Here is a 21,174-nt window from a genome sequence, read left to right on the forward strand (position 1 = left end):
AAAATGAAACAGACATTTGATAGTAACAATGTTATTTTGTATAACTGTATATTGTTGTTGGATTATTCGTGGTTCCGTTGAAGGCCATGACACAGTACTTACAGAATCTCCGTATTCATTAACCCATACGTTGACTGCTCGTGCCTTGTGTATGGAGTGTGTTCGGCCTGACGGAGGCCATTCCCTGGACAGGAATCTCTGCAGAAATGACACAACAGGATATCGTGATCTTCTGCAGTGAGCCTTCCCTCTAAGGGGATGTGTGAACCCAAACAGGCCATGATCATGCTCCCAGAGGGCCAGGGTGTGTTCGGACTCCCCTACATCTCTTCCCTTCTGACACCATCCCCCCTCCAATCACATGACTTACTTGCGCTAAAACACTGCTCAGCAGTCCTCAACTACAGCTTACAACAGGCTTGTAGTTATCCAGAGACTGTTCTCATGGGTCGTCATACTGAAACTATGAACATAGCTTTCCCTTTATGGCTAAGATTTATAGATGCGGTTGGCCAACCTATGTGATTTATCGTGATATTTAATTGAAGGGAAAGCTTGAAAATTCTTTTCAGTTAGGTACATGGTGTCTGGGTTAGTTGTAGTCACAATTGAGACTTGTACATAGACAGCAATGTTTTATCAATAATGCTGTCATTATAATCTTAAATTTCATTGTTCAGACTTCCTGTCTTTACTCTGACAGACTTGCAAAGGGCAAGACCACAACAGTGAGTTCCTTAAGTCCGGCTAAACAGAAGCTTTGATTAGTTCCACTTTTAGACATAAATGCATCCTGTAGTAACCCAGAATACTTAAAGTAACCTATATGAAGAGGTTGGGGAATTCATTCATTTATGAAATGTAATTTTTCCATCCAGTTTTTTGTTACCCATTCTCTGATGGATCCTGGCAAATCTCTGGTTAATACAGCAGTCTTTCTGACTAAAGCTGATGATAATCCCTCTTGCAAAATCACAGAGAATACAATATTATATTTAGATTATTTCCCATTATAGTTTAAAACTGTATTTTTGTTATCTCTTTGGTTGTATAGTACATCTTTATAACTGTGTGTTAATAATTAAGACTGTAAGTGTTTAAACCATGGAATCCATGTGTTCATTGTGTTCAACTCTTTTGTGCTTTGAATGGTAAGGCTTTCTTAATGTCAAGATAAGGTGCTTCTGGTTATGCAAACAAGTCCATCTCTCTGGTTCTAGTATTTGTGTTTGAGTAAAATTATTATATTTTTATTTTTTAAACTACTGATGGCATTACTTCCATATTCCAAATATAGAAAATTACAACAGGTCAAAATGTCAAAAAAGATGCAGTGTGCTCAGAGCTCACATAATGCAAAAGACATCATGTTCATTTTTAAACAACACAGTACTAATATCTTAACTACAATATGAAATCAATCAATGTGGTGAAATCACCCAGATTTTCCATCACAGCATCTTAATCTGCTCTCCATGGGTCTGTCACATTTCTCCTTAAATAAGATTTGGTTTCCGGTGACCTAATCATTTCCTCATTAAGTAGAATGTGTTCTGGAGTCTGGAATGGACCAGCTGCCATTCATGTAGAGATTTACTGGGATTTAAGGACAGTTCGGAGTGATACCTTCATTTTCCTGAGCTGTATTATGGATAAAATTAGCAATAGCAAACATCAGGACAGGTACCAATTGACTCTGCGAACATCTCCTGACTGTTAAATGTCAACATGCCAAGTTTCAGATTGTCAAGGTTCCAGTAAGAGTATTCTGCCAAATTCTGCCAAAGGCTTCATACTCAATAAATGAACAGCTGAGCTGGAAGACGCTGTATAAGTTTGAGGGAGTTTAAAGCTTTAAGGAGTATCTGTAGTTCACCATTCAATACTATCGTTAGTATTATTCCATACTACTATCCTGTGGTTTTTAGTGCATTTAATAATTCTCATTATTCGTATTTTGCTTTGATTGCCCTTCTAACTAAGTTTCTGTCTTAAGAATGAGTAGGTCTTAAGGAGTAGACCTTCATAGTTGTGTGCAGACTTTGTATTTGTGTCTAGTAATAGTTTGTGTGTATCTGTGTTTATGTTGTAGATATTACCATTTGACCCATGTGTGTATCTGTGTTTATGTTGTAGATGTAACCGTGTGATCCATTTATCTGTGTTTATGTTGTAGATATAATCATGTGATCCATGTGTGTATCTGTATTTGTTGTAGATATAACCGTGTGATCCATGTATCTGTGTTTATGTTGTAGATATAACCATGTGATCCATGTATCTGTGTTTATGTTGTAGATATAACCGTGTGATTCATGTGTGTATCTGTATTTGTTGTAGATATAACCGTGTGATCCATGTGTATCTGTGTTTATGTTGTAGATATAACCATGTGATTCATGTATCTGTTTATGTTGTAGATATAACCGTGTGATTCATGTGTGTATCTGTATTTGTTGTAGATATAATCGTGTGATCCATGTATCTGTGTTTATGTTGTAGATATAACCGTGTGATCCATGTGTGTATCTGTGTTTATGTTGTAGATATAACCGTGTGATCCATGCCTGCAGCTTGAAGCCAGACCTGGCAATCCTACCTTATGGTGATCAGACAGAGGTTTGTCACTGGATTATCACACACTACTTCATTATATTACCATCTGATAACTACATTTGGTTTTTGTATGGTTGTCTTTGTCTCCATGTGTGTGGGTGTAGATTGGAGAACGTGGGCTGAACCTGTCCGGTGGTCAGAAGCAGAGGGTTAGTCTAGCCAGGGCGGTCTACTCCAACAGGGACATCTTTCTATTGGACGATCCTCTATCTGCCGTTGATGCCCATGTGGGCAAGCACATTTTTGAGGAGTGCGTCAAGAAAGAGCTGAAGGGGAAGTCTGTGATCCTGGTAACACATCAGCTACAGGTACTTGTCAGATACCACACGTATCTACTGTTTTCATTCCTCTTCCAGGCCTTTAAATTAGATTCATCAACGAGACATTCTGATGTTTGGAACCTTACAGTAATTTAGCTAAATTTAATCTCAACCCTTCATCACTAATGAGGTACATAAACTCGTTTGTAATTTTAAGAATATTCTGATTCGTAGCTCACTAAGTGTTTCTTAATTTGAAGTAAACATGCAGTTATTCCTCATAAAGGACAGAGGCCATTTCCTTTTTCTAAAACTTAGCATGGTTCCTTTTCCTAATGGGCAACTTAGCATGGCAACTGCACATTTGCATATGTAGAAACACAGAATCTTGAAAAAGAATATTTAATTAATAAATACATTAATATTTATTTATTGAAAAGCTAAACGCATTGCTTATGCTACATCCAATGCCAACCAGAGTCAAAACTACTGGCTTGTATTATGTAGTTAGTATGTTCCTCTGACTGTATGTGTCATGGTTTAGTGGGTATTTTTGCAACCTCCCACTATGATGGTCTTTTACTTTAATTCTGAGCATAAATAGATATTTAATTTTATTCCAGGGTTTAAATCACTTAATTCATGCAAAACAATATAATTTGAATGATGTAGAGGAGATTGTTTGTTGATGTTCACATTTAAATTAAATTTACATTTAACATTTTTAAATTAAATGTAACCATTTAAAGTTCATGTATTATTTGCAAATAAATGGCTACACTGAGCCTACTTGTAACGTGGCTTGCGCCACGGAGCGAGGAGACGGACACAATCACTGAGAGGAGCGAGATTTATTAAAGGGAATACCAAAATCAGAGTTAAACGGACAGGCGTGGGTCAAACCGGGAGGGCAGCCAGAACAGGTAAGGTACACGGGCATAATGGGACAGGGAACTTAAACACGACGGGAGACACGGAGCAGGCAGAACAAACACGGAAAACAGAAACACAGCGAAAACTCACGAAAGCACGAACCGACAGGATGAACAAACCAACTGATAGACAAAATCACGGATGACACGACTGGGGAATGACGGGACTTATATACATAGAACCAAACTAGGGACAGGTGATGACAATGACACAGGGGCGTGGTAACAAACGAGGAATATCAAAATAAACGAGCAGGGCGGGACAAACAGGCAGGGAACACAGACATGAGGGAACCCAGAGTGACAGCTACGAGAGGGGGCGTTGCCTACGTGACACTACTACAGTATGTTTATGACTATGTTAAATGAACAGTTTAATCATTCTGTAACGTACTGATCAGGCAGACAAGGATCCAAGAATAGCCGCTTTTATTGAAACAACGATCACAGAGCAATCAAACTGATGTGTAACTCCGTTTAGGGCGCGTTGTGCAGGAGTACTGCAAACGTAGTCAGGACAGTCCAGGGTCACGCCGGTAAGACAGAAGTCAGAAGGTACAGTGGGGCTAGGCAGGGAGGAGGAGAACAGGTCAGTACATCGGAAGGCAATAACACTGAAGGAACACTCTGTACGTGGCTTGGCAACAATTTTTCGCAACCCGGAAGAGAGAAGAGGAAGCTTAAGTAGTTGCGAAGGGGAGGGGCAATGAGCAGCAGGTGAACCGTATCTGCAGGGAGATCATGTGCTATTCCTGACAATATCATACAATTAAATTGCAGTCAGGCCAGACTAGAGCAATGCCATTGGTGGATTTCTGCACACTCTTGGGATGCCCATACGACGAGCCAAGCTGCTGTATCCAAACGTGCGCATGCTGTCACTAAAGCATTGCTGTGTCATGCACCAACATATAGAGCATTTCCACACACTAAGGATGATCTGCAAGATATCAAAATAGGTTTTCATACAGCTGGAGACATTTCTGGAACCGTTGGTGCAGTAGATGACACACTCATCCCCATACACACTCTCAGCCTCTCGAGCCCTAACTACATCTACTGTAAAGGTTTCTCTGTGTTCTTCTGTGTGAAGTTATGTGGAACCACTAAGGCCTCTTTTCGAACATCTGCTAAATGCCGAAAATTTGAATGAAGGTTTATTTGTGTGCCTGTTTTTAAGCTTGATATGCAGTAGGTAGGAATTGATACCTGTAATAGTGGCTGTTGAGGAAGACTTCTTATTTATTAGTTTTTATAATAATTAATTTCCTAATGATACTTTTGTAGTATAATAATACAAAATGTATGTAAGTTAGTGGTTTGGTTTTCAAATAGCCATGCTTGTTCAGTGCAGACGCAGAGGCGGAGTCAAAGAGGGGTAGAAGGCTTTAGAAGATAGACAGGAAACACACTCAAACTGGTCTTCTTAAAAAAATGTATGCAGTGCTGTTAGGAATGAAAGGGTTAATCATTCCTGTCCTGCCAGGCCTTTTCACCCAGAGAGGAGTGGAGGTCTATCTATGCACTTTTAATGTAAACACTTTCATGAGGACTTTTACTGAGTCATGCTTTTACCAACAAACTGGTAACTATTATCCAGCCAATGACTTCTTTCAATGTTTAACTCCCAATAACAATATCCAGGCTGGTCTCCTGCCATAATATCCTTCACTGACCCCTTATGTCTCTCTCTCTCTCTCTCTCTCCTCTCTCTCTCTCTCTCTCTCTCTCCTCTTTCTCTCTCCTCTCTCTCTCATGCAAACTTTCTTTTGGTAGTACTTGGAGTTCTGTGACGAGATCTTGCTCTTGGAGAATGGAGAGATCCAGGAGGCCGGGACCCACAGAGCCCTGATGAAAGTGAAGGGCCGATACGCTCAGCTTATCAGTAACTTCCAGATGGAACAGAACAATGTACTGGCAGTAGCTTCCTCCTCTATCTGCAGCATGCTGGTTTCTGAACGCAGGTGGAATGAGCTTGTCCTGCTGTCATTGTTTTGTAGGAGAAGAAAGAGGAGCCCCCCACAATTCCCCTGGATTCCAGGGAGCCCAGTAAACAGGTCCTGGATGACTCCAAAGCCAACGGAATTGTAAACCCAGGTCGGAGGTCATTCAGCTAAGGGTGCATTAAGTAGATGTATAACATTCCAAAATTTCAGTGGAACTGTAAGGTTATGAAAAGGAAGAATGTGTTGGTTTAAGAATGTGCTCTCTCTCCAGCCTTTGACATGTCTGATGAGAAAATGCCAGCAGACGACTCAACAAAAGAAACTCAGGAAACCAAAGGTAGCGTGAACCTTACAAGCATGTTGCACTGGTGACCTTACAAGCATGTCACACCGGTGACCTTACAAGCATGTCGCACCGGTGACCTTACAAGCATGTCGCACCGGTGACCTTACAAGCATGTCGCTCCAGTGACCTTACAAGCATGTCGCACCGGTGACCTTACAAGCATGTATGGATGCTTGAGCCTTTTAATGTGTTTGGAGCTCAGAACCATCCCCAATATACTCTTTTTTATTATGTGTGTGTGTTTGTGTGTGTGTGTGTGTGTGTGTGTGTGACCTTACAAGCATGTCGCACCAGTGACCTTACAAGCATGTCGCACCGGTGACCTTACAAGCATGTCGCACCGGTGACCTTACAAGCATGTTGCACCGGTGACCTTATAAGCATGTTGCACTGGTGACCTTACAAGCATGTCGCACTGGTGACCTTACAAGCATGTCGCACTGGTGACCTTACAAGCATGTCGCACCAGTGACCTTACAAGCATGTCACCCCGGTGACCTTACAAGCATGTCGCACCGGTGACCTTACAAGCATGTGTCGCACCGGTGACCTTACAAGCATGTCGCTCCAGTGACCTTACAAGCATGTCGCACCGGTGACCTTACAAGCATGTATGGATGCTTGAGCCTTTTAATGTGTTTGGAGCTCAGAACCATCCCCAATATACTCTTTTTTATTATGTGTGTGTGTGTTCCCAACATAGAGGACAAGGATCAGCTGGTCACAGAGGAAACATCTCAAGAAGGATCGGTCACTTTTCGAACCTACCACCACTACTGCCTTGCTGCTGGAGGTAGCCTTCTCTTTCTGCCTGACCATTGGCTTTCTACAGTGTGGACCATAGTTCTTTGCTGACCTCCTTTGCCACATTACCACAACCTATTTCCACAATGTGAGATTGTTCTTAATTAAACTCTTTGTAATTGGTAAGCCGTGTCTCTGTTCTTCAGGTTACCTCCTGCTGTTTGTGGTCGTCCTGATCTTCATCCTGCTCGTGGGGAGCACTGCCTTCAGCAGTTGGTGGCTCAGTTACTGGCTAGAGCAAGGATCTGGGGTAATGTAATGAAGAGTGGTTTGTCTACCAAACACATGACCCTAACCTCAACCTTGATAACCATCAGGAAGAAAGATATTCACAAAGCAAAAACAAATGCATAAATAATCGGACATTGACAGTGTAACAGTCAAGAGACTGAACAGGCGCAGAGAACCGAGTGTAACTGAAGTTTTAATCATGGCCAGATAGATCCAACAGCCCAGTGGCAAGCCCAGGTCAAACACTGTGATAAGCACGCATACAAAGTCAGAGAGACAATTCACACTTGTAGGTAAGAGATGAGATTGTGAACCGATATGCCAGTCTAAGACAAGGGAACCAACCAGAGCCTCAATCTTCAAGGTAATGGCAGGACCTGGATAGCTTCAGAGGAACATATGTGGTGACAAGTCAGATGGAGCTCCAATTCCGAACAGGATGACCTCTAGTGGTCAGAGGTGGCATTGACAGTGTAACGGGACACTTTATGCAGGTTTAGTATGGAGCTATTATAGTGTCACCAGAACCTGAACCTGAAATCATTATTACTTGAAAAAACAGTCTGTAAAATCCTCGCAGGTATGCAAAAATTCGAGTTAAAATTCAGGTTCAGGTCGAAATTCAGGTTCGGGTCGCAATTCAGGTTCGGGTCGCAATTCAGGTTCGGGTCAAAATTCAGGTTCGGGTCGTAATTCAGGTTCGGGTCGAAATTCAGGTTCGGGTTGTAATTCAGGTTCAGGTCGAAATTCAGGTTCGGGTTGAAATTCAGGTTCAGGTTGAAATGCGGTTCATCCGGGATACGTAGGATGAGCAAACAAACTCAGATCTAATCGAACTGCATCTGGCCAATCACAAAACATATCAGAGGTCATTAAGAGGCGCGTCTTTCTGCTAAATTTCCTGTAAGAGTGCGGTCCCTGTTTGGCGTGTAAGTAGCATGTAAGCAGCACGAAAGTGACCACTGTGCCACCCAGAAATGGCACCTTGTGGCAGCTGCCACATAATCGTGGCACTTAGTGTGACCAGTGCTGCGTGACTGTGGTCTCCGTTGTCCAGAAACGCCGCCTGCCTCTGCTGACAGACATCTAAAGACTCTTGGGTGACTCTGCGTATCGGCCACTCGCTTAAAATCATCCCGACGAGCTCCGAATCGCCATTTGTTGAAATGAAGATGGTTCATAACTTTTGTTTAAAAATTATGTTGAGTGAAATACTAGCCGACATCCAGCTAGACAGCTCTATATTACTAGTTCAGAATACTGTTTAGCGATAACGTCGAATTAAGATTATAGGAGGGTACGTGAATCTACAGTGGTAGACCGTTAACGACAGCACTAAATTTAAAGGGTTTATTATTATAGTTGTATGGTTATCAGTGAATGTTCCTACACGCCATCAGCGTCATTTAAACCTCTGCGAGCGAATGGCATCGCATTTAGTATTTGTGCAATTTGTAGTATATTTCGCTTTGTATTGGTTTATATTGTTAGTCTAGATTGTCAGCCGAGCGGCTCCCGACATAATCGTTAAACAGCATCCTGAACTCGTAGTTTGGAGCTGTCGGTCAGCTCCGAATCGTTCACCCAACATAAATTAACAAACAAAAAATATAAACCATCTTCATTTCCACGAATACTACAAATGCGATGCCACTCGCTCGCAGTGGTTTAAATGACGCTGATGGCGTGATGAACGTTCACTGATGAACAATCTGTAATAAATCTGTTTTATGTTGTGACGTGGGGGTGAAGTGTTATCAGTGGGAGGACACTTGATGAGAAGAGCATTTTATATAAGGGGTTTCACATTTAACATTAAATTAACTACGTTAATATAATAGAAGACACACGGACAGCACGATCATGATGAAGCATGACTAAACTAGACGACACCACAAACCACTACAGCGACACAACACGGATTGTAAATGACAGCCTTATGTTTATTTATTTGTTTATTATTGAATATTTGATTATTCTGCTACCTCCTGTTATCGCTGAACTAAACTTTCGGCACGAGACTTTCAGCGCGAGCTCTTCAGCGCGAGTTCTTCTGTGCGCGTTCGATGTACGTTGCTCCAGAGTTTGAAAAAACACAAGAACAAACGAATTACTTGTTATATTCCTTGTTGACACTTGTGGAAGATATTTTACTGTAGTTGGCTTCGTTTTTTTGTGTTGTTGTATGTCAAATGTAAAACAAAGTTCAAACTTAGCGCCCTTGGAAGCAGAAGGAGGTAGGAAGAAAAATTGTATTAATCCAAAAGAGTGATTTATTTAATTTGAAACGAAGGGAGATGTGATTGTTGTTTTGTTTTCAGTAAGAGCTGCGGCTCATAACATAAAGTTGAGTTCATGTGCAAGTTTGCTAGGAGTGACGCATTTAAAGTTTGGACCCTGTTCTACACATTATCTATGAGGTATGGTGCTAGGGCATTTGTGTTTATTTTTTATTTTTTGCCACATTTTGTAGTTTTCACGGTGTCAAATGTCAGTGGCGAAAGGAGGAGAGAATAAAGATACACCAGTCGAAGCTCCGAGCATTGTTTGTGTGATTAATCCAAGTGGTCCGCTACACGGATGACTAAAGCGAACATACCAGAGAACGAGTACAGATAAACACGAAAACACTCAAACTTACCCATGCACAGTGGCGTGCACAATTAGACCCCAACTCTGCCCTTTATCAACGAAAGTGCCCTTTTGAAACTTCGTTTTTTATTATTATCATTTTACTGAGGTCGGTTTGAAATGATCTTTTGAAAACCTGAGCGATTAAAAACAATGCCCTGAAATGCGCCACCACCTCGCACACACCCGACCTCTCTCTTCCTTTAACATCAGATGCGCTGCAGCAGCAGTTCAGTTCAGCGAGTGGAAGGAAGCGTCTTCAGCACAGCACACACGCTCACATAGACTTCTTCTCCCGTCCCCACTAGCCAGGTCACATACACATCAAGTCAAATCGTACCGTTTGTCCTCTAAGCCCAACGTGAAATCATTTTGTTGTGCAGTAAAATGTCTCATACAGCACCAAACTACTAAGCATTTTTAGCCGATGGTCACCTGATAAACTAGTCGCACTAGCCCAAATCAGTGATAGATAAAGTGAGGACGACCACATACAAATAATTAAGGTAGAGTTTGCAAATCTATGTGTTAAGCTGAACGTTTTCTGTTGTATACGTTTTGTTAGGCAACATAAATTAACACATTCGTTTGTGAAAGAAGAAACGGGAAGTTCCCCATTACCTGTGAAAAATGTCCATCTGCATTCGTGTAATGACAACAGTCAGTAGCCTATAACTCATTCTCGTACTTTTTGGTCTTTTTACTGTCTTAATTGTAAGCCTATATTGATTTACTAATTGCAAAATATATGCAACAATGCCTGCAGACAGTGGAGGGTAAACAGAAGTTAACTGAAGGACAATGACTATAGTTAATATTGGATATGGATTTTATCAGTTGGCGGTGTGACTTTTTCCATTGAAAACTCACGTTTAGAGAATGTTACTAATAAAAGTCAAATTTCATTCAACATGCGCTTGTAATTTTTTTATAATGAATTGTTCCACGTGCGCTAAAAAGTGCCCCCCCCTTCCCCCCAGCACTTGCCCCCCAAAATGTCTGTGCACGCCACTGCCCATGCACACACCACATACTCTCATACAGAACACATACTCTTTAACGATAATGTCGAATTTAGATTAGTGGTAGACAATGAGTGGCAGTAGCCGCTCGGTGGTTGATGGCTGATGCTGCGGTGTTACGTGAACTGTGGATTTTGGGGAGGTTGTTTTCTCTTTCGGTTAATTTTGGTTTAACAGGTGGATTGCCTCGGTACGGGTGGATTATGTCGGCCAATCGAAGATCGTGATTTGGATGAGGGGGAGGATATTCGGCTTCATAATCTGCATGACGGAGTTGCTGGAAGTTGCCGGGAGGCGACGCGAGCATTTATTGCCTTTACGGTTGTGTGTGACTTTTGAGAAACTGTAGCTCATGATTCTCATGTGAGAGGTGAGGGTTTGTGCGATAGCTTTTGAAATGAATAGCGTTGTGAAAATCGCCACCATGGAGTAAGAACGTAGTAGCATGTGCACAATTATATAGACACCCATGCAGGGATATTTTATAAGAAACACCAGTATAGAGGCGGGCACCGTGTATGTATATTTGTTTGAGATTATCGTCGTAGATATATTTTCTTTATTTATGTTAGTAAGGTGTGAGTCTTGCTTTGTTAACTTAGTGTAGTATATTTTGTTTGTTTCTTTTCTTTGGTGCCGTCTACTGCTCCTTTCCTTGGTTGGTTTATGGTCAATCGTGTATTTTTGTACGTACGTGTCTGTTCAGTGTTTTGCTGCGTAGAAAAGGCTCTTCTACCCATTACCACTCTGCAGTAAAGCGTTTTCTTACGTATCCGTCTGGTTTTCGCGTTCTTCTTTAATTTCATCTTGTCCACTACGCACATGCTACTACCCCACACCCCAAACCTAGACCCATGACATCGTGGGGTCGTAACAGACGTAATCTAGACTAACAATATAAACCAATACAAAGCGAAATATACTACAAATTGCACAAATACTAAATGCGATGCCATTCGCTCGCAGAGGTTTAAATGACGCTGACGGCGTGTAGGAACATTCACTGATAACCATACATCTATAATAATAAACCCTTTAAATTTAGTGCTGTCGTTAACGGTCTACCACTGTAGATTCACGTACCCTCCTATAATCTTAATTCGACGTTATCGCTAAACAGTATTCTGAACTAGTAATATAGAGCTGTCTAGCTGGATGTCGGCTAGTATTTCACTCAACATAATTTTTAAACAAAAGTTATGAACCATCTTCATTTCAACAAATGGCGATTCGGAGCTCGTCGGGATGATTTTAAGCGAGTGGCCGATACGCAGAGTCACCCAAGAGTCTTTAGATGTCTGTCAGCAGAGGCAGGCGGCGTTTCTGGACAACGGAGACCACAGTCACGCAGCACTGGTCACACTAAGTGCCACGATTATGTGGCAGCTGCCACAAGGTGCCATTTCTGGGTGGCACAGTGGTCACTTTCGTGCTGCTTACATGCTACTTACACGCCAAACAGGGACCGCACTCTTACAGGAAATTTAGCAGAAAGACGCGCCTCTTAATGACCTCTGATATGTTTTGTGATTGGCCAGATGCAGTTCGATTAGCTCTGAGTTTGTTTGCTCATCCTACGTATCCCGGATGAACCGCATTTCAACCTGAACCTGAATTTCAACCCGAACCTGAATTTCGACCTGAACCTGAATTACAACCCGAACCTGAATTTCGACCCGAACCTGAATTACGACCCGAACCTGAATTTTGACCCGAACCTGAATTGCGACCCGAACCTGAATTGCGACCCGAACCTGAATTTCGACCTGAACCTGAATTTTAACTCGAATTTTTGCATACCTGCGAGGATTTTACAGACTGTTTTTTCAAGTAATAATGATTTCAGGTTCAGGTTCTGGTGACACTATAATAGCTCCATAGTTTAGACCTATACTCAAGTGCAATGGATATTGGCTTTAGTGTGAGGGTACTTTTGCGCTAAGCACAATTTATTAAATGGCATCTACACATAAACAGAGCAACTTTACTGTTTTAGAGATCCGTAAATTAAAGTATCACTATAATAACATCAGTAGTGAAATTGACAAAAGTCAAGGACTAAGAAATAAACATTATTGGAGGTGTTCTCTCTGTCCCTTGAAGTATGTACCATCACAGCCAGGCTCTTAATTGAGAGGAGCCCACGAGGCAATAGACCTTCAGATCACATGAATGACCAAACACATGGAGAACATCAGAGTTGTTCTCAAAAAAAAAAACTGTTGCTTCACGGCTTCAGTGACCAAAGTTCTATTCCAAGCCTGGCTGCTTCATGCGAGAAGCTTACATGATCTCCAACCCTGGTCTCCAACCATGTTCTGCATCCATGTTCTCCCCGGGCTTGCCTGGCTTTCTCTGGGTGCTCTCGTTTCCTCCCACATTCCAAAGGCCTGCTGGTTAGGTTGATTGGTCCCTCTAAACCAGCCTGGTGTGAGTGGGTGTGTGTGTGGGTGTGTGCACCCTGAAGAAGGCTGGCTCCTAGGTGGACATAAATATGAATGAATGAGTGATATGAGAGTGAATCTGTTTGTATGAGTGATATGAGAATTAATCTGTTTGTATGAGTGATATGAGAGTGAATCTGTTTGAATGAGTAATATGAGAGTGAATTGTATGAGTGAGTGATATGAGTGAATCTGTTTGAATGAGTAATATGAGAGTGAATTGTATGAATCAGTGATATGAGAGTGAATCTGTATGAGTGATATGAGAATGAATCTGTTTGTATGAGTGATATGAGAGTGAATCTATGAATGAGTGATATGAGAGTGAATCTGTTTGTATGAGTGATATGAGAATGAATCTGTATGAACGATTATGAATAAAAAAAATATACGATATGTGCATGAATCTGTTTGTATGAATGAGTGGTTCTCTGTATGAGTCTGTGTGAGTGGTTCTCAAAGCTGTTGGTGTACAATCTTTGACAGGGACAATGTGTCCTTGAAAAGTTTTGTTCAGCTTGGAAACTTTTCACAAACACCTGTGCCCATCTAGGCTGTGGTGATCACATTTGTGTGCCATTGTTTCAGATCTTCATCAACTGCATGAGCAAATGCAGTTATTGTAACCCTTTGCTCCTTGTATAGGTCTGTAGTTAACAAACTAGTTATCTAAAGGCTTAGTTTACCACATTAACTAAAGGATAAGTTAACTAATACACTATTTAGATGGCTAGTATGGATATAAAGTAATATGTAAACAAATTATTATATAAACTGTTGTTACTGTAACAGACATTTAGCTAATAGACATGTGTGGAATTACTGGATAGAGTGAGATGAATATGTAGGTCTCCAGTTTTAGCCCACATCTCTTCCTCTCCCTCACTTTCTCCTCCTCTCTTACAGAATGTATCAAATGTATCTGACCCCAGCTCCAACACGGGTGACATCTCGCAAAACCCGGACCTGGAGTTCTACCAGATGGTATATGGACTGGTTGTCATCGCCATGGTGGTAACGAGTGTCCTCAAGGGCTACAGTTATACTAAAGTCACTCTACGTGCCTCATCCATGCTCCACGACACCATGTTTAAGAAGGTGAATCCCAGTGGTCACGCCAGCATCAGACTGGGCACGGGCGTGTAATAACTTAAATATACTGGGAGGGCTCATCCCAATGCAGATTTGAACCTTGCGGTGTTGTGTAACAGTGTCTGATCTGCTGTCTCCGCCCCTCAGATCCTGGCCAGCCCCATGAGCTTTTTCGACACGACCCCCACAGGCCGCATGGTGAACCGCTTCAGCAAGGATCAGGATGAAGTGGACGCCGTGCTGCCCTTCAACATGGAGAACTTCCTGCAGTTCTGCTTGATGGTCACCAACACCGTCCTGACCGTGTGCATCGTTTTTCCCTACCTCCTCATCGGAGTGGTCGCTCTGGGGTTCATCTTCACCATCATCCTGTAGTGAGTCCACTAAGAGATTAAGAGATGCACTCAACAGCCACTTTTTTAGAAATACCTACCATGTACCCTTAGTCAGCAGCCATAACTTTCCCATAGGTGTATTCCTGTAGGTGTATTCCTGGTGGTGTATTCCTGGTGGTGTATTTATTCCTGGTGGTGTATTCCTGATGGTGTAGTCCTGGTGGTGTATTCCTGTAGTTGTATTCTTGTAGGTGTATTCCTTATGGTGTATTCCTGGTGGTGTATTCTTGTAGGTGTATTCTTGTAGGTGTAGTCTTGTAGGTGTATTCCTGTAGGTGTATCCTTGTAGGTGTATTCCTGGTGGTGTATTCCTGTAGGTGTATTCTTGTAGGTGTATTCCTGGTGGTGTATTCCTGGTGGTGTATTCCTGTAGGTGTATTCCTGTAGGTGTATTCCTGGTGTTGTATTCCTGGTGGTGTATTCCTGTAGGTGTATTCCTGTAGGTGTATTCCTGGTGGTGTATTCCTGTAGGTGTAGTCCTGTAGGTGTATTCCTGTAGGTGTAGTCCTGGTGGTGTATTCCTGTAGTTGTATTCCTATAGTTGTATTCTTGTAGGTGTATTCCTGGTGGTGTATTCCTGGTGGTGTAGTCCTGTAGGTATAGTCCTGTAGGTGTATTCCTGTAGGTGTATTCCTGTAGGTGTAGTCCTGGTGGTGTATTCTTGTAGGTGTATTCCTGTAGGTGTATTCTTGTAGGTGTATTCCTGGTGGTGTATTCCTGGTGGTGTATTCCTGGTGGTGTATTCTTGTAGGTGTATTCCTTGTGGTGTATTCCTGGTGGTGTATTCCTGATGGTGTATTCCTGTAGGTGTATTCCTGTAGGTGTATACCTGGTATTGTATTCCTGTAGGTGTGTTCCTGGTGGTGTATTCCTGTAGGTGTATTCCTGGTGGTGTAGTCCTGGTGGTGTATTCTTGTAGGTGTATTCTTGTAGGTGTATTCCTGGTGGTGTATTCCTGTAGTTGTATTCTTGTAGGTGTATTCCTGTAGGTGTATCCTTGTTGGTGTATTCCTGGTGGTGTATTCCTGGTGGTGTAGTCCTGTAGGTGTATTCCTGTAGGTGTATTCTTGTAGGTGTATTCCTGTAGGTGTATTCCTGGTGGTGTATTCCTGGTGGTGTATTCTTGTAGGTGTATTCCTGTAGGTGTATTCCTGTAGGTGTAGTCCTGGTGGTGTAGTCCTGGTGGTGTATTCCTGTAGTTGTATTCCTATAGTTGTATTCTTGTAGGTGTATTCCTGGTGGTGTATTCCTGGTGGTGTAGTCTTGTAGGTGTATTCCTTTAGGTGTAGTCCTGGTGGTGTATTCTTGTAGGTGTATTCCTGGTGGTGTATTCCTGGTGGTGTATTCCTGATGGTGTATTTCTGTAGGTGTAGTCCTGTAGGTGTAGTCCTGGTGGTGTATTCCTGTAGTTGTATTCCTATAGTTGTATTCTTGTAGGTGTATTCCTGGTGGTGTAGTCCTGTAGGTGTAGTGCTGTAGGTGTAGTCCTGGTGGTGTATTCCTGGTGGTGTATTCTTGTAGGTGTATTCCTGGTGGTGTATTCTTGCAGGTGTATTCTTGTAGGTGTATTCTTGTAGGTGTATTCCTGTAGGTGTATTCCTGGTGGTGTATTCCTGGTGGTGTATTCCTGTAGGTGTATTCTTGTAGGTGTATTCCTGTAACGGAGAGCTGCTCTGTGGCTTTAGTGTCTTCCAGAGGAGCATTAGGGAGATGAAGCGTATGGAGAACGTGAGCCGCTCCCCGTGGATCTCCCTCACCACCTCCACCATCCAGGGCCTCAGCACCATCCACGCCTATGACAAGAGGGGGCAGTACATCGAGCTGTAAGACTCCACACACACACACACACACACACACACACACACACACACACACACACACACACACACACACACACACACACACACACCAGTAAAATGACTCATAGACACACTCTCTCTCTCTCACACACACACACACACACACCAAACACAGTGTTACAACAGTGTGTATGCATATGTCTGTGTCTGCTTGACAGGTATAAAAGCCGAAGTGACAGTAACTCCAATCACTTCCTGCTGTTTAACTGTGGGACACGATGGCTGTCGTTTTGGTTGGACTTCCTCTCTGCCACTGTTGCACTGATGGTGGCGCTGTTCGTAGTACTCAGCTCCAGTGAAACTATCAACCCTTCACTCAAGGGTCTGGCCCTCTCATATACTATACAGGTAAAAAAACACACACACACACATGCACAGAAACACACAACCCTCCACCCCCACACACTCTTCTGTGCTTCAAACTCACAGAAAGTTTAAAGCAAGTCTGCTGAAGTGGTGTGAATGTATGTGTATGTAAGCATGAGTCTGTGTGTGTGTGTGTGTTTGAGTGCGTGTGTGTGTGCGTGTGTGCATGTGTGTTTGAGTGCGTGTGTGTGTGCTCGTGTGTGTGTGTGCATGTGTGTTTGAGTGCGTGTGTGTGTGCTCGTGTGCGTGTGTGTGTGTGTGTGTGTGTGTGAGCATGTGTGTGTGTTTGTGTGTGTGAGCATGTGTGTGTGTGTGTGTGTGCGTGCGTGCGTGCGTGTGCGTGCGTGTGTGTGTGTGTACATGTGTTAGCGTTCTTCTACCTGTGTTCTCTCCTGCTCACACTACAGCTCACAGGTATGCTGCAGTACGTAGTGAAGCTCTCTACAGAAGTGGAGGCCAAGTTCACCTCAGTGGAGAGGTTGCAGGAGTACATTACGGTGAGAGCCCTCCTGCACTCCTGCACTGTAACACAGAACAGCTCTTTCACAGTACTCTATGTAGGCACCGTTTCAGCTACGATTTTGTGATGTTTTTGCAGTTACATTTTCACAACATATTATTCAGAATTAATCTCCATTGTTAACACTCATTTTTTTATTGAAAATCTCGAAAGTTTAATGGAAAATGATAGCAAAATTAAAAGTGATTTTGGTCTGGAGCAAAAAGGTCAAACGTCCTCTCGTGTGTCTCAGGACTGTGTGTCTGAGGCACCGCGGAGGGTGGAGGGCATCAACATCCCCTCAGGGTGGCCACAGGAGGGCGCCATCACCTTCAAGGACTACAGCATGAGGTACAGAGAGAACACACCCATAGTGCTGGACCACCTCAACCTGGCCATCCGGCCGCAAGAGAAGCTGGGCATCGTGGGACGCACTGGTTCAGGTGAGGAACGAACCGTTGAGGTCCAAGGGCAGGATGGGTTGACATTAAAGTCTTTCTTAAGCTTATCAGCAGCATTAACAGGTGGCAATAGATGCTGAAACAAACATTTTACAAAGTAATTTAACTGCATATCATTTTATATGACTTTACAAAGTTGGTGTTAATATGGAAGAATGTTTAGAGTATCTCATCTTTATGGGGCAGGTAAGTCGTCCCTGGGCGTGGCTCTGTTTCGACTGGTGGAACCAGCAGGGGGCACTATTCTCATCGACAACATGGACACGAGCACGTTAGGCCTGCAGGACCTGCGGAGTGTGCTGTCCGTCATCCCCCAAGACCCAGTGCTCTTCATCGGCACGGTCAGGTAACCACTGACCTTTCACCTCTGATCTGGAAAACGCCAAAGAATGAGAAGTTCTGCTGGAGCTGCTCGTTGACTGAGTACAGACCTTTTAATTGAAATAAATGAAAGGCCTTCTTGTAAATCCATGTGTGCGTTTGATTTGGCACAGGTACAACCTTGACCCGTTTAATAATTACTCTGATAACGAGATCTGGGCAGCTCTGGAGAAAACATACATGAAAGAAACAGTAAGTTTCAATTTCAACTGCTCTGCACTGAAACCAGCGCACGTCTGACTCACTGACGCTGTCTCTCTTTTTCTCTGGAAGATCTCTAGGTTACCAGAGAAGCTGGAGGCACCAGTGGTAGAAAACGGAGAGAATTTCTCTGTGGGAGAGAGGCAGCTTATATGCATGGCCAGAGCGCTGCTGCGAAATTCTAAAGTAAGACCACACCCACACACACAAACTCGTGCATGGACTCCCACACGCGTGCACGCCCACGCTCGTGCACACCCACACTCGTGCACGCCCTGCTCCCCCTCCTGCTCGTGCTCCTCACCACAGGTGCTTTTGTGCATGTGTAGATCATCCTGCTGGATGAAGCAACAGCGTCCATAGACTCGGAGACGGATAGTCTGATCCAGCACACCATCAGAGACGCCTTCCAGAAGTGCACCATGCTGACCATAGCCCACCGCATCAACACCGTGCTCGAATGTGACCGCATCCTCGTCATGGACAGTGGCAGAGTAAGAGCACACACACACACACACACACACACACACACACACACACACACACACACACACACACACATATTTATACCATGTTTAGAGTGGTACAACAGAGATCCTTCTGTCCTTCCACCTCTTTCACTCCCCCTCACTCCTTCCCTCTCTCTGTCTCCTTCCTTATTTCTCTGTCACTTTCTCTGTCTGTCTTTTACTGACGCTCTCTCTCTCTCTCTCTTTCTCTTTCTCTCTCTCTCTCTCAGGTTGTTGAATTTGATCGGCCCCAGGATCTCATGCAGAGACCAGACTCTGTTTTTGCGTCACTGCTTGCAGCAGCCAATAGCATGAACTCCTGAGACACTCCCCACACTGATGCGCACAGACGGCCCGCGGATCACTCCCAGCGCTGGAGTGGGTCCTGCACACTAGTGCACCAACCCCCGAACCCTGGAATGGTGGTCGCAGCGTGGGCTACGGAAGACACGGATGGTTCTAGCTATTTAAGAAATGATATAAGAGTCAAGTATAATTTAAGTCATTAACATCAACCTTAGATGGAGGTTTTCTGCTATTTATGGTTTCCTCCATGATTCAGGTCAGAGTTCAAGCTGCATCCTCTGCTGGATCTTCTAAAAGGTTTAAATGTGACAAATGTACTTTTCTAAAGCCATGGCGAAGATGCTGTGATCACCATGGCGACTGGTCATACATGTGGTTTTCGCTGATTGCTTATTTTCAGTTTTCTCATGCATAATCTGATAAATGGATTTGACATAAATTTTTGTCATATTTTGTAGTCAATCAAACCACATACAAACTTTAGAATTACTTCTGAGATTTTTAAAACTTCATAATTTATATATAGTTCTTATATAATACAGCAGTTGTGCCTGAATGATCAATCCAAATCTCTATAAAGCCCCTCTCAGGATGACCCACGATTAGCAAACCACTGGTGCTGCTTCCTTTAGCACATTAGTAATAATACAGTAAAGTGTGTCAGAGGCGTTTTTCAGGCCCGCTGTGTGTGAAGCCATGACAGTCCTCACTCTCTATAGGTCCTGCTTAGCTTTGTGAGCAGCCCTTTTTGCACAGAGTAGGAAATACAAGTTCATCATTACTGAGAATCCAAACTGTTTCTCAGCGCTAAAAGTCACATGTGTATTGAAGATATTTATTTGTTTTTTCTCTGTATTGTCATGATTTACTATGCAGTAATGCCAACGCGCACGTAATACATTGTTATACAGTGAATGTAAATCTATCTGTGTTGTTTGTTTCTTTAAGTGTCACAGTAATTAAGACATTATGATGTTTCATAGAAATGGTCATTAATTAAATAAAATGTTTAAATAAAAATTGTGAGGGTTTTATAACACTTATCTATAACAGATGAAATCTGCAACACAGGTCAAGTATACTTGGGTATGCGTTTCTCAATGTGTCCACTAGGCGTCTCTGTTTCCCTACATTAAAGCTGGGCAGGTTGAATTGAGGTTGCATCAGTGAGGCTGCTCACTGATGAAATAACATGAAATTTGAGCAGGACTGTGGAGCTCCGAGTGGTCAGGGAACAGGAGAGTTACTTTAGTGTAATAAAAAGAGAATGTTGAATGAGATTGATCAGATATCTACTAAATCTGCTTTTTATCTATCACAACGCAGATATGCGTCTACAAAGACACGAGATATGCGTAAGTGCAGACTATATATGAGTACACCATGTTCTATCTGAAGGTATTAAAGTTAGGCCTACTACCACCTTACTTCCTCTGTTCAATAACAAGTAAATTTTCCTGTCAGTTATGTTTTCTTTACTTTAATCACTGTGTCCACTTCGGCCTGTAACAAAGTTTGCTGCTGGTGGACATGTACCTTTATTCCACACACACACACAAATGCATACATGCATGCGTTATCATTGACACTAATAAACTATGAATCATTGGCTGATGTGTTTTGGCCCAGTGCTCGCGGGGTTATAAGTTGGAATAATCAAGTTGGAATTTTTTATATCCACCTGGGTGAGGCGTTGTCATAAAGTCAACAAACTTTGAATGAACTGGGAACATTTTTGTCACTTGTCATTGTCAGTACAAAAAACTTTAGACAGGAAAGTAATATGAACATATTCACCTGTGTCCCTGAATTGGATTATCCAGGTCCAGAAGATGAATAGAATTTTTTATATTTTCAGTTATATAGTGCCATA

At 42.7% G+C, this 21,174-nt stretch overlaps 1 protein-coding gene across 7 annotated transcripts in view; it reads left to right on the plus strand.

Annotated features, from left to right (window-relative positions):
* abcc12 (ATP-binding cassette, sub-family C (CFTR/MRP), member 12) overlaps positions 1-20,222 on the plus strand; it is a 35,456-nt gene extending 15,234 nt beyond the window's left edge. For 6 of the 7 annotated variants that reach the window (XM_076999534.1, XM_076999558.1, XM_076999550.1 and 3 more), the window contains 18 exons: positions 2,547-2,619; positions 2,721-2,924; positions 5,585-5,719; positions 5,809-5,905; positions 6,026-6,091; positions 6,804-6,893; positions 7,051-7,154; positions 14,139-14,330; positions 14,472-14,698; positions 16,405-16,542; positions 16,737-16,926; positions 17,352-17,441; positions 17,697-17,886; positions 18,091-18,250; positions 18,399-18,477; positions 18,559-18,672; positions 18,816-18,980; positions 19,226-20,222. In XM_076999534.1, the coding sequence (XP_076855649.1) occupies positions 2,547-2,619; positions 2,721-2,924; positions 5,585-5,719; positions 5,809-5,905; positions 6,026-6,091; positions 6,804-6,893; positions 7,051-7,154; positions 14,139-14,330; positions 14,472-14,698; positions 16,405-16,542; positions 16,737-16,926; positions 17,352-17,441; positions 17,697-17,886; positions 18,091-18,250; positions 18,399-18,477; positions 18,559-18,672; positions 18,816-18,980; positions 19,226-19,318 (2,407 nt within the window). In that variant the 3' untranslated portion in view covers positions 19,319-20,222. Of the gene's footprint in view, positions 1-2,546; positions 2,620-2,720; positions 2,925-5,584; positions 5,720-5,808; positions 5,928-6,025; positions 6,092-6,803; positions 6,894-7,050; positions 7,155-14,138; positions 14,331-14,471; positions 14,699-16,404; positions 16,543-16,736; positions 16,927-17,351; positions 17,442-17,696; positions 17,887-18,090; positions 18,251-18,398; positions 18,478-18,558; positions 18,673-18,815; positions 18,981-19,225 lie in introns of those variants that run through there. The other variant, XM_076999589.1, reaches the window with a different exon arrangement.
* Positions 20,223-21,174: the final 952 nt, after the last annotated feature.

The sequence above is a fragment of the Brachyhypopomus gauderio genome, chromosome 1, assembly GCF_052324685.1.
Source record: "Brachyhypopomus gauderio isolate BG-103 chromosome 1, BGAUD_0.2, whole genome shotgun sequence".
NCBI classification, from domain to species: domain Eukaryota; kingdom Metazoa; phylum Chordata; class Actinopteri; order Gymnotiformes; family Hypopomidae; genus Brachyhypopomus; species Brachyhypopomus gauderio.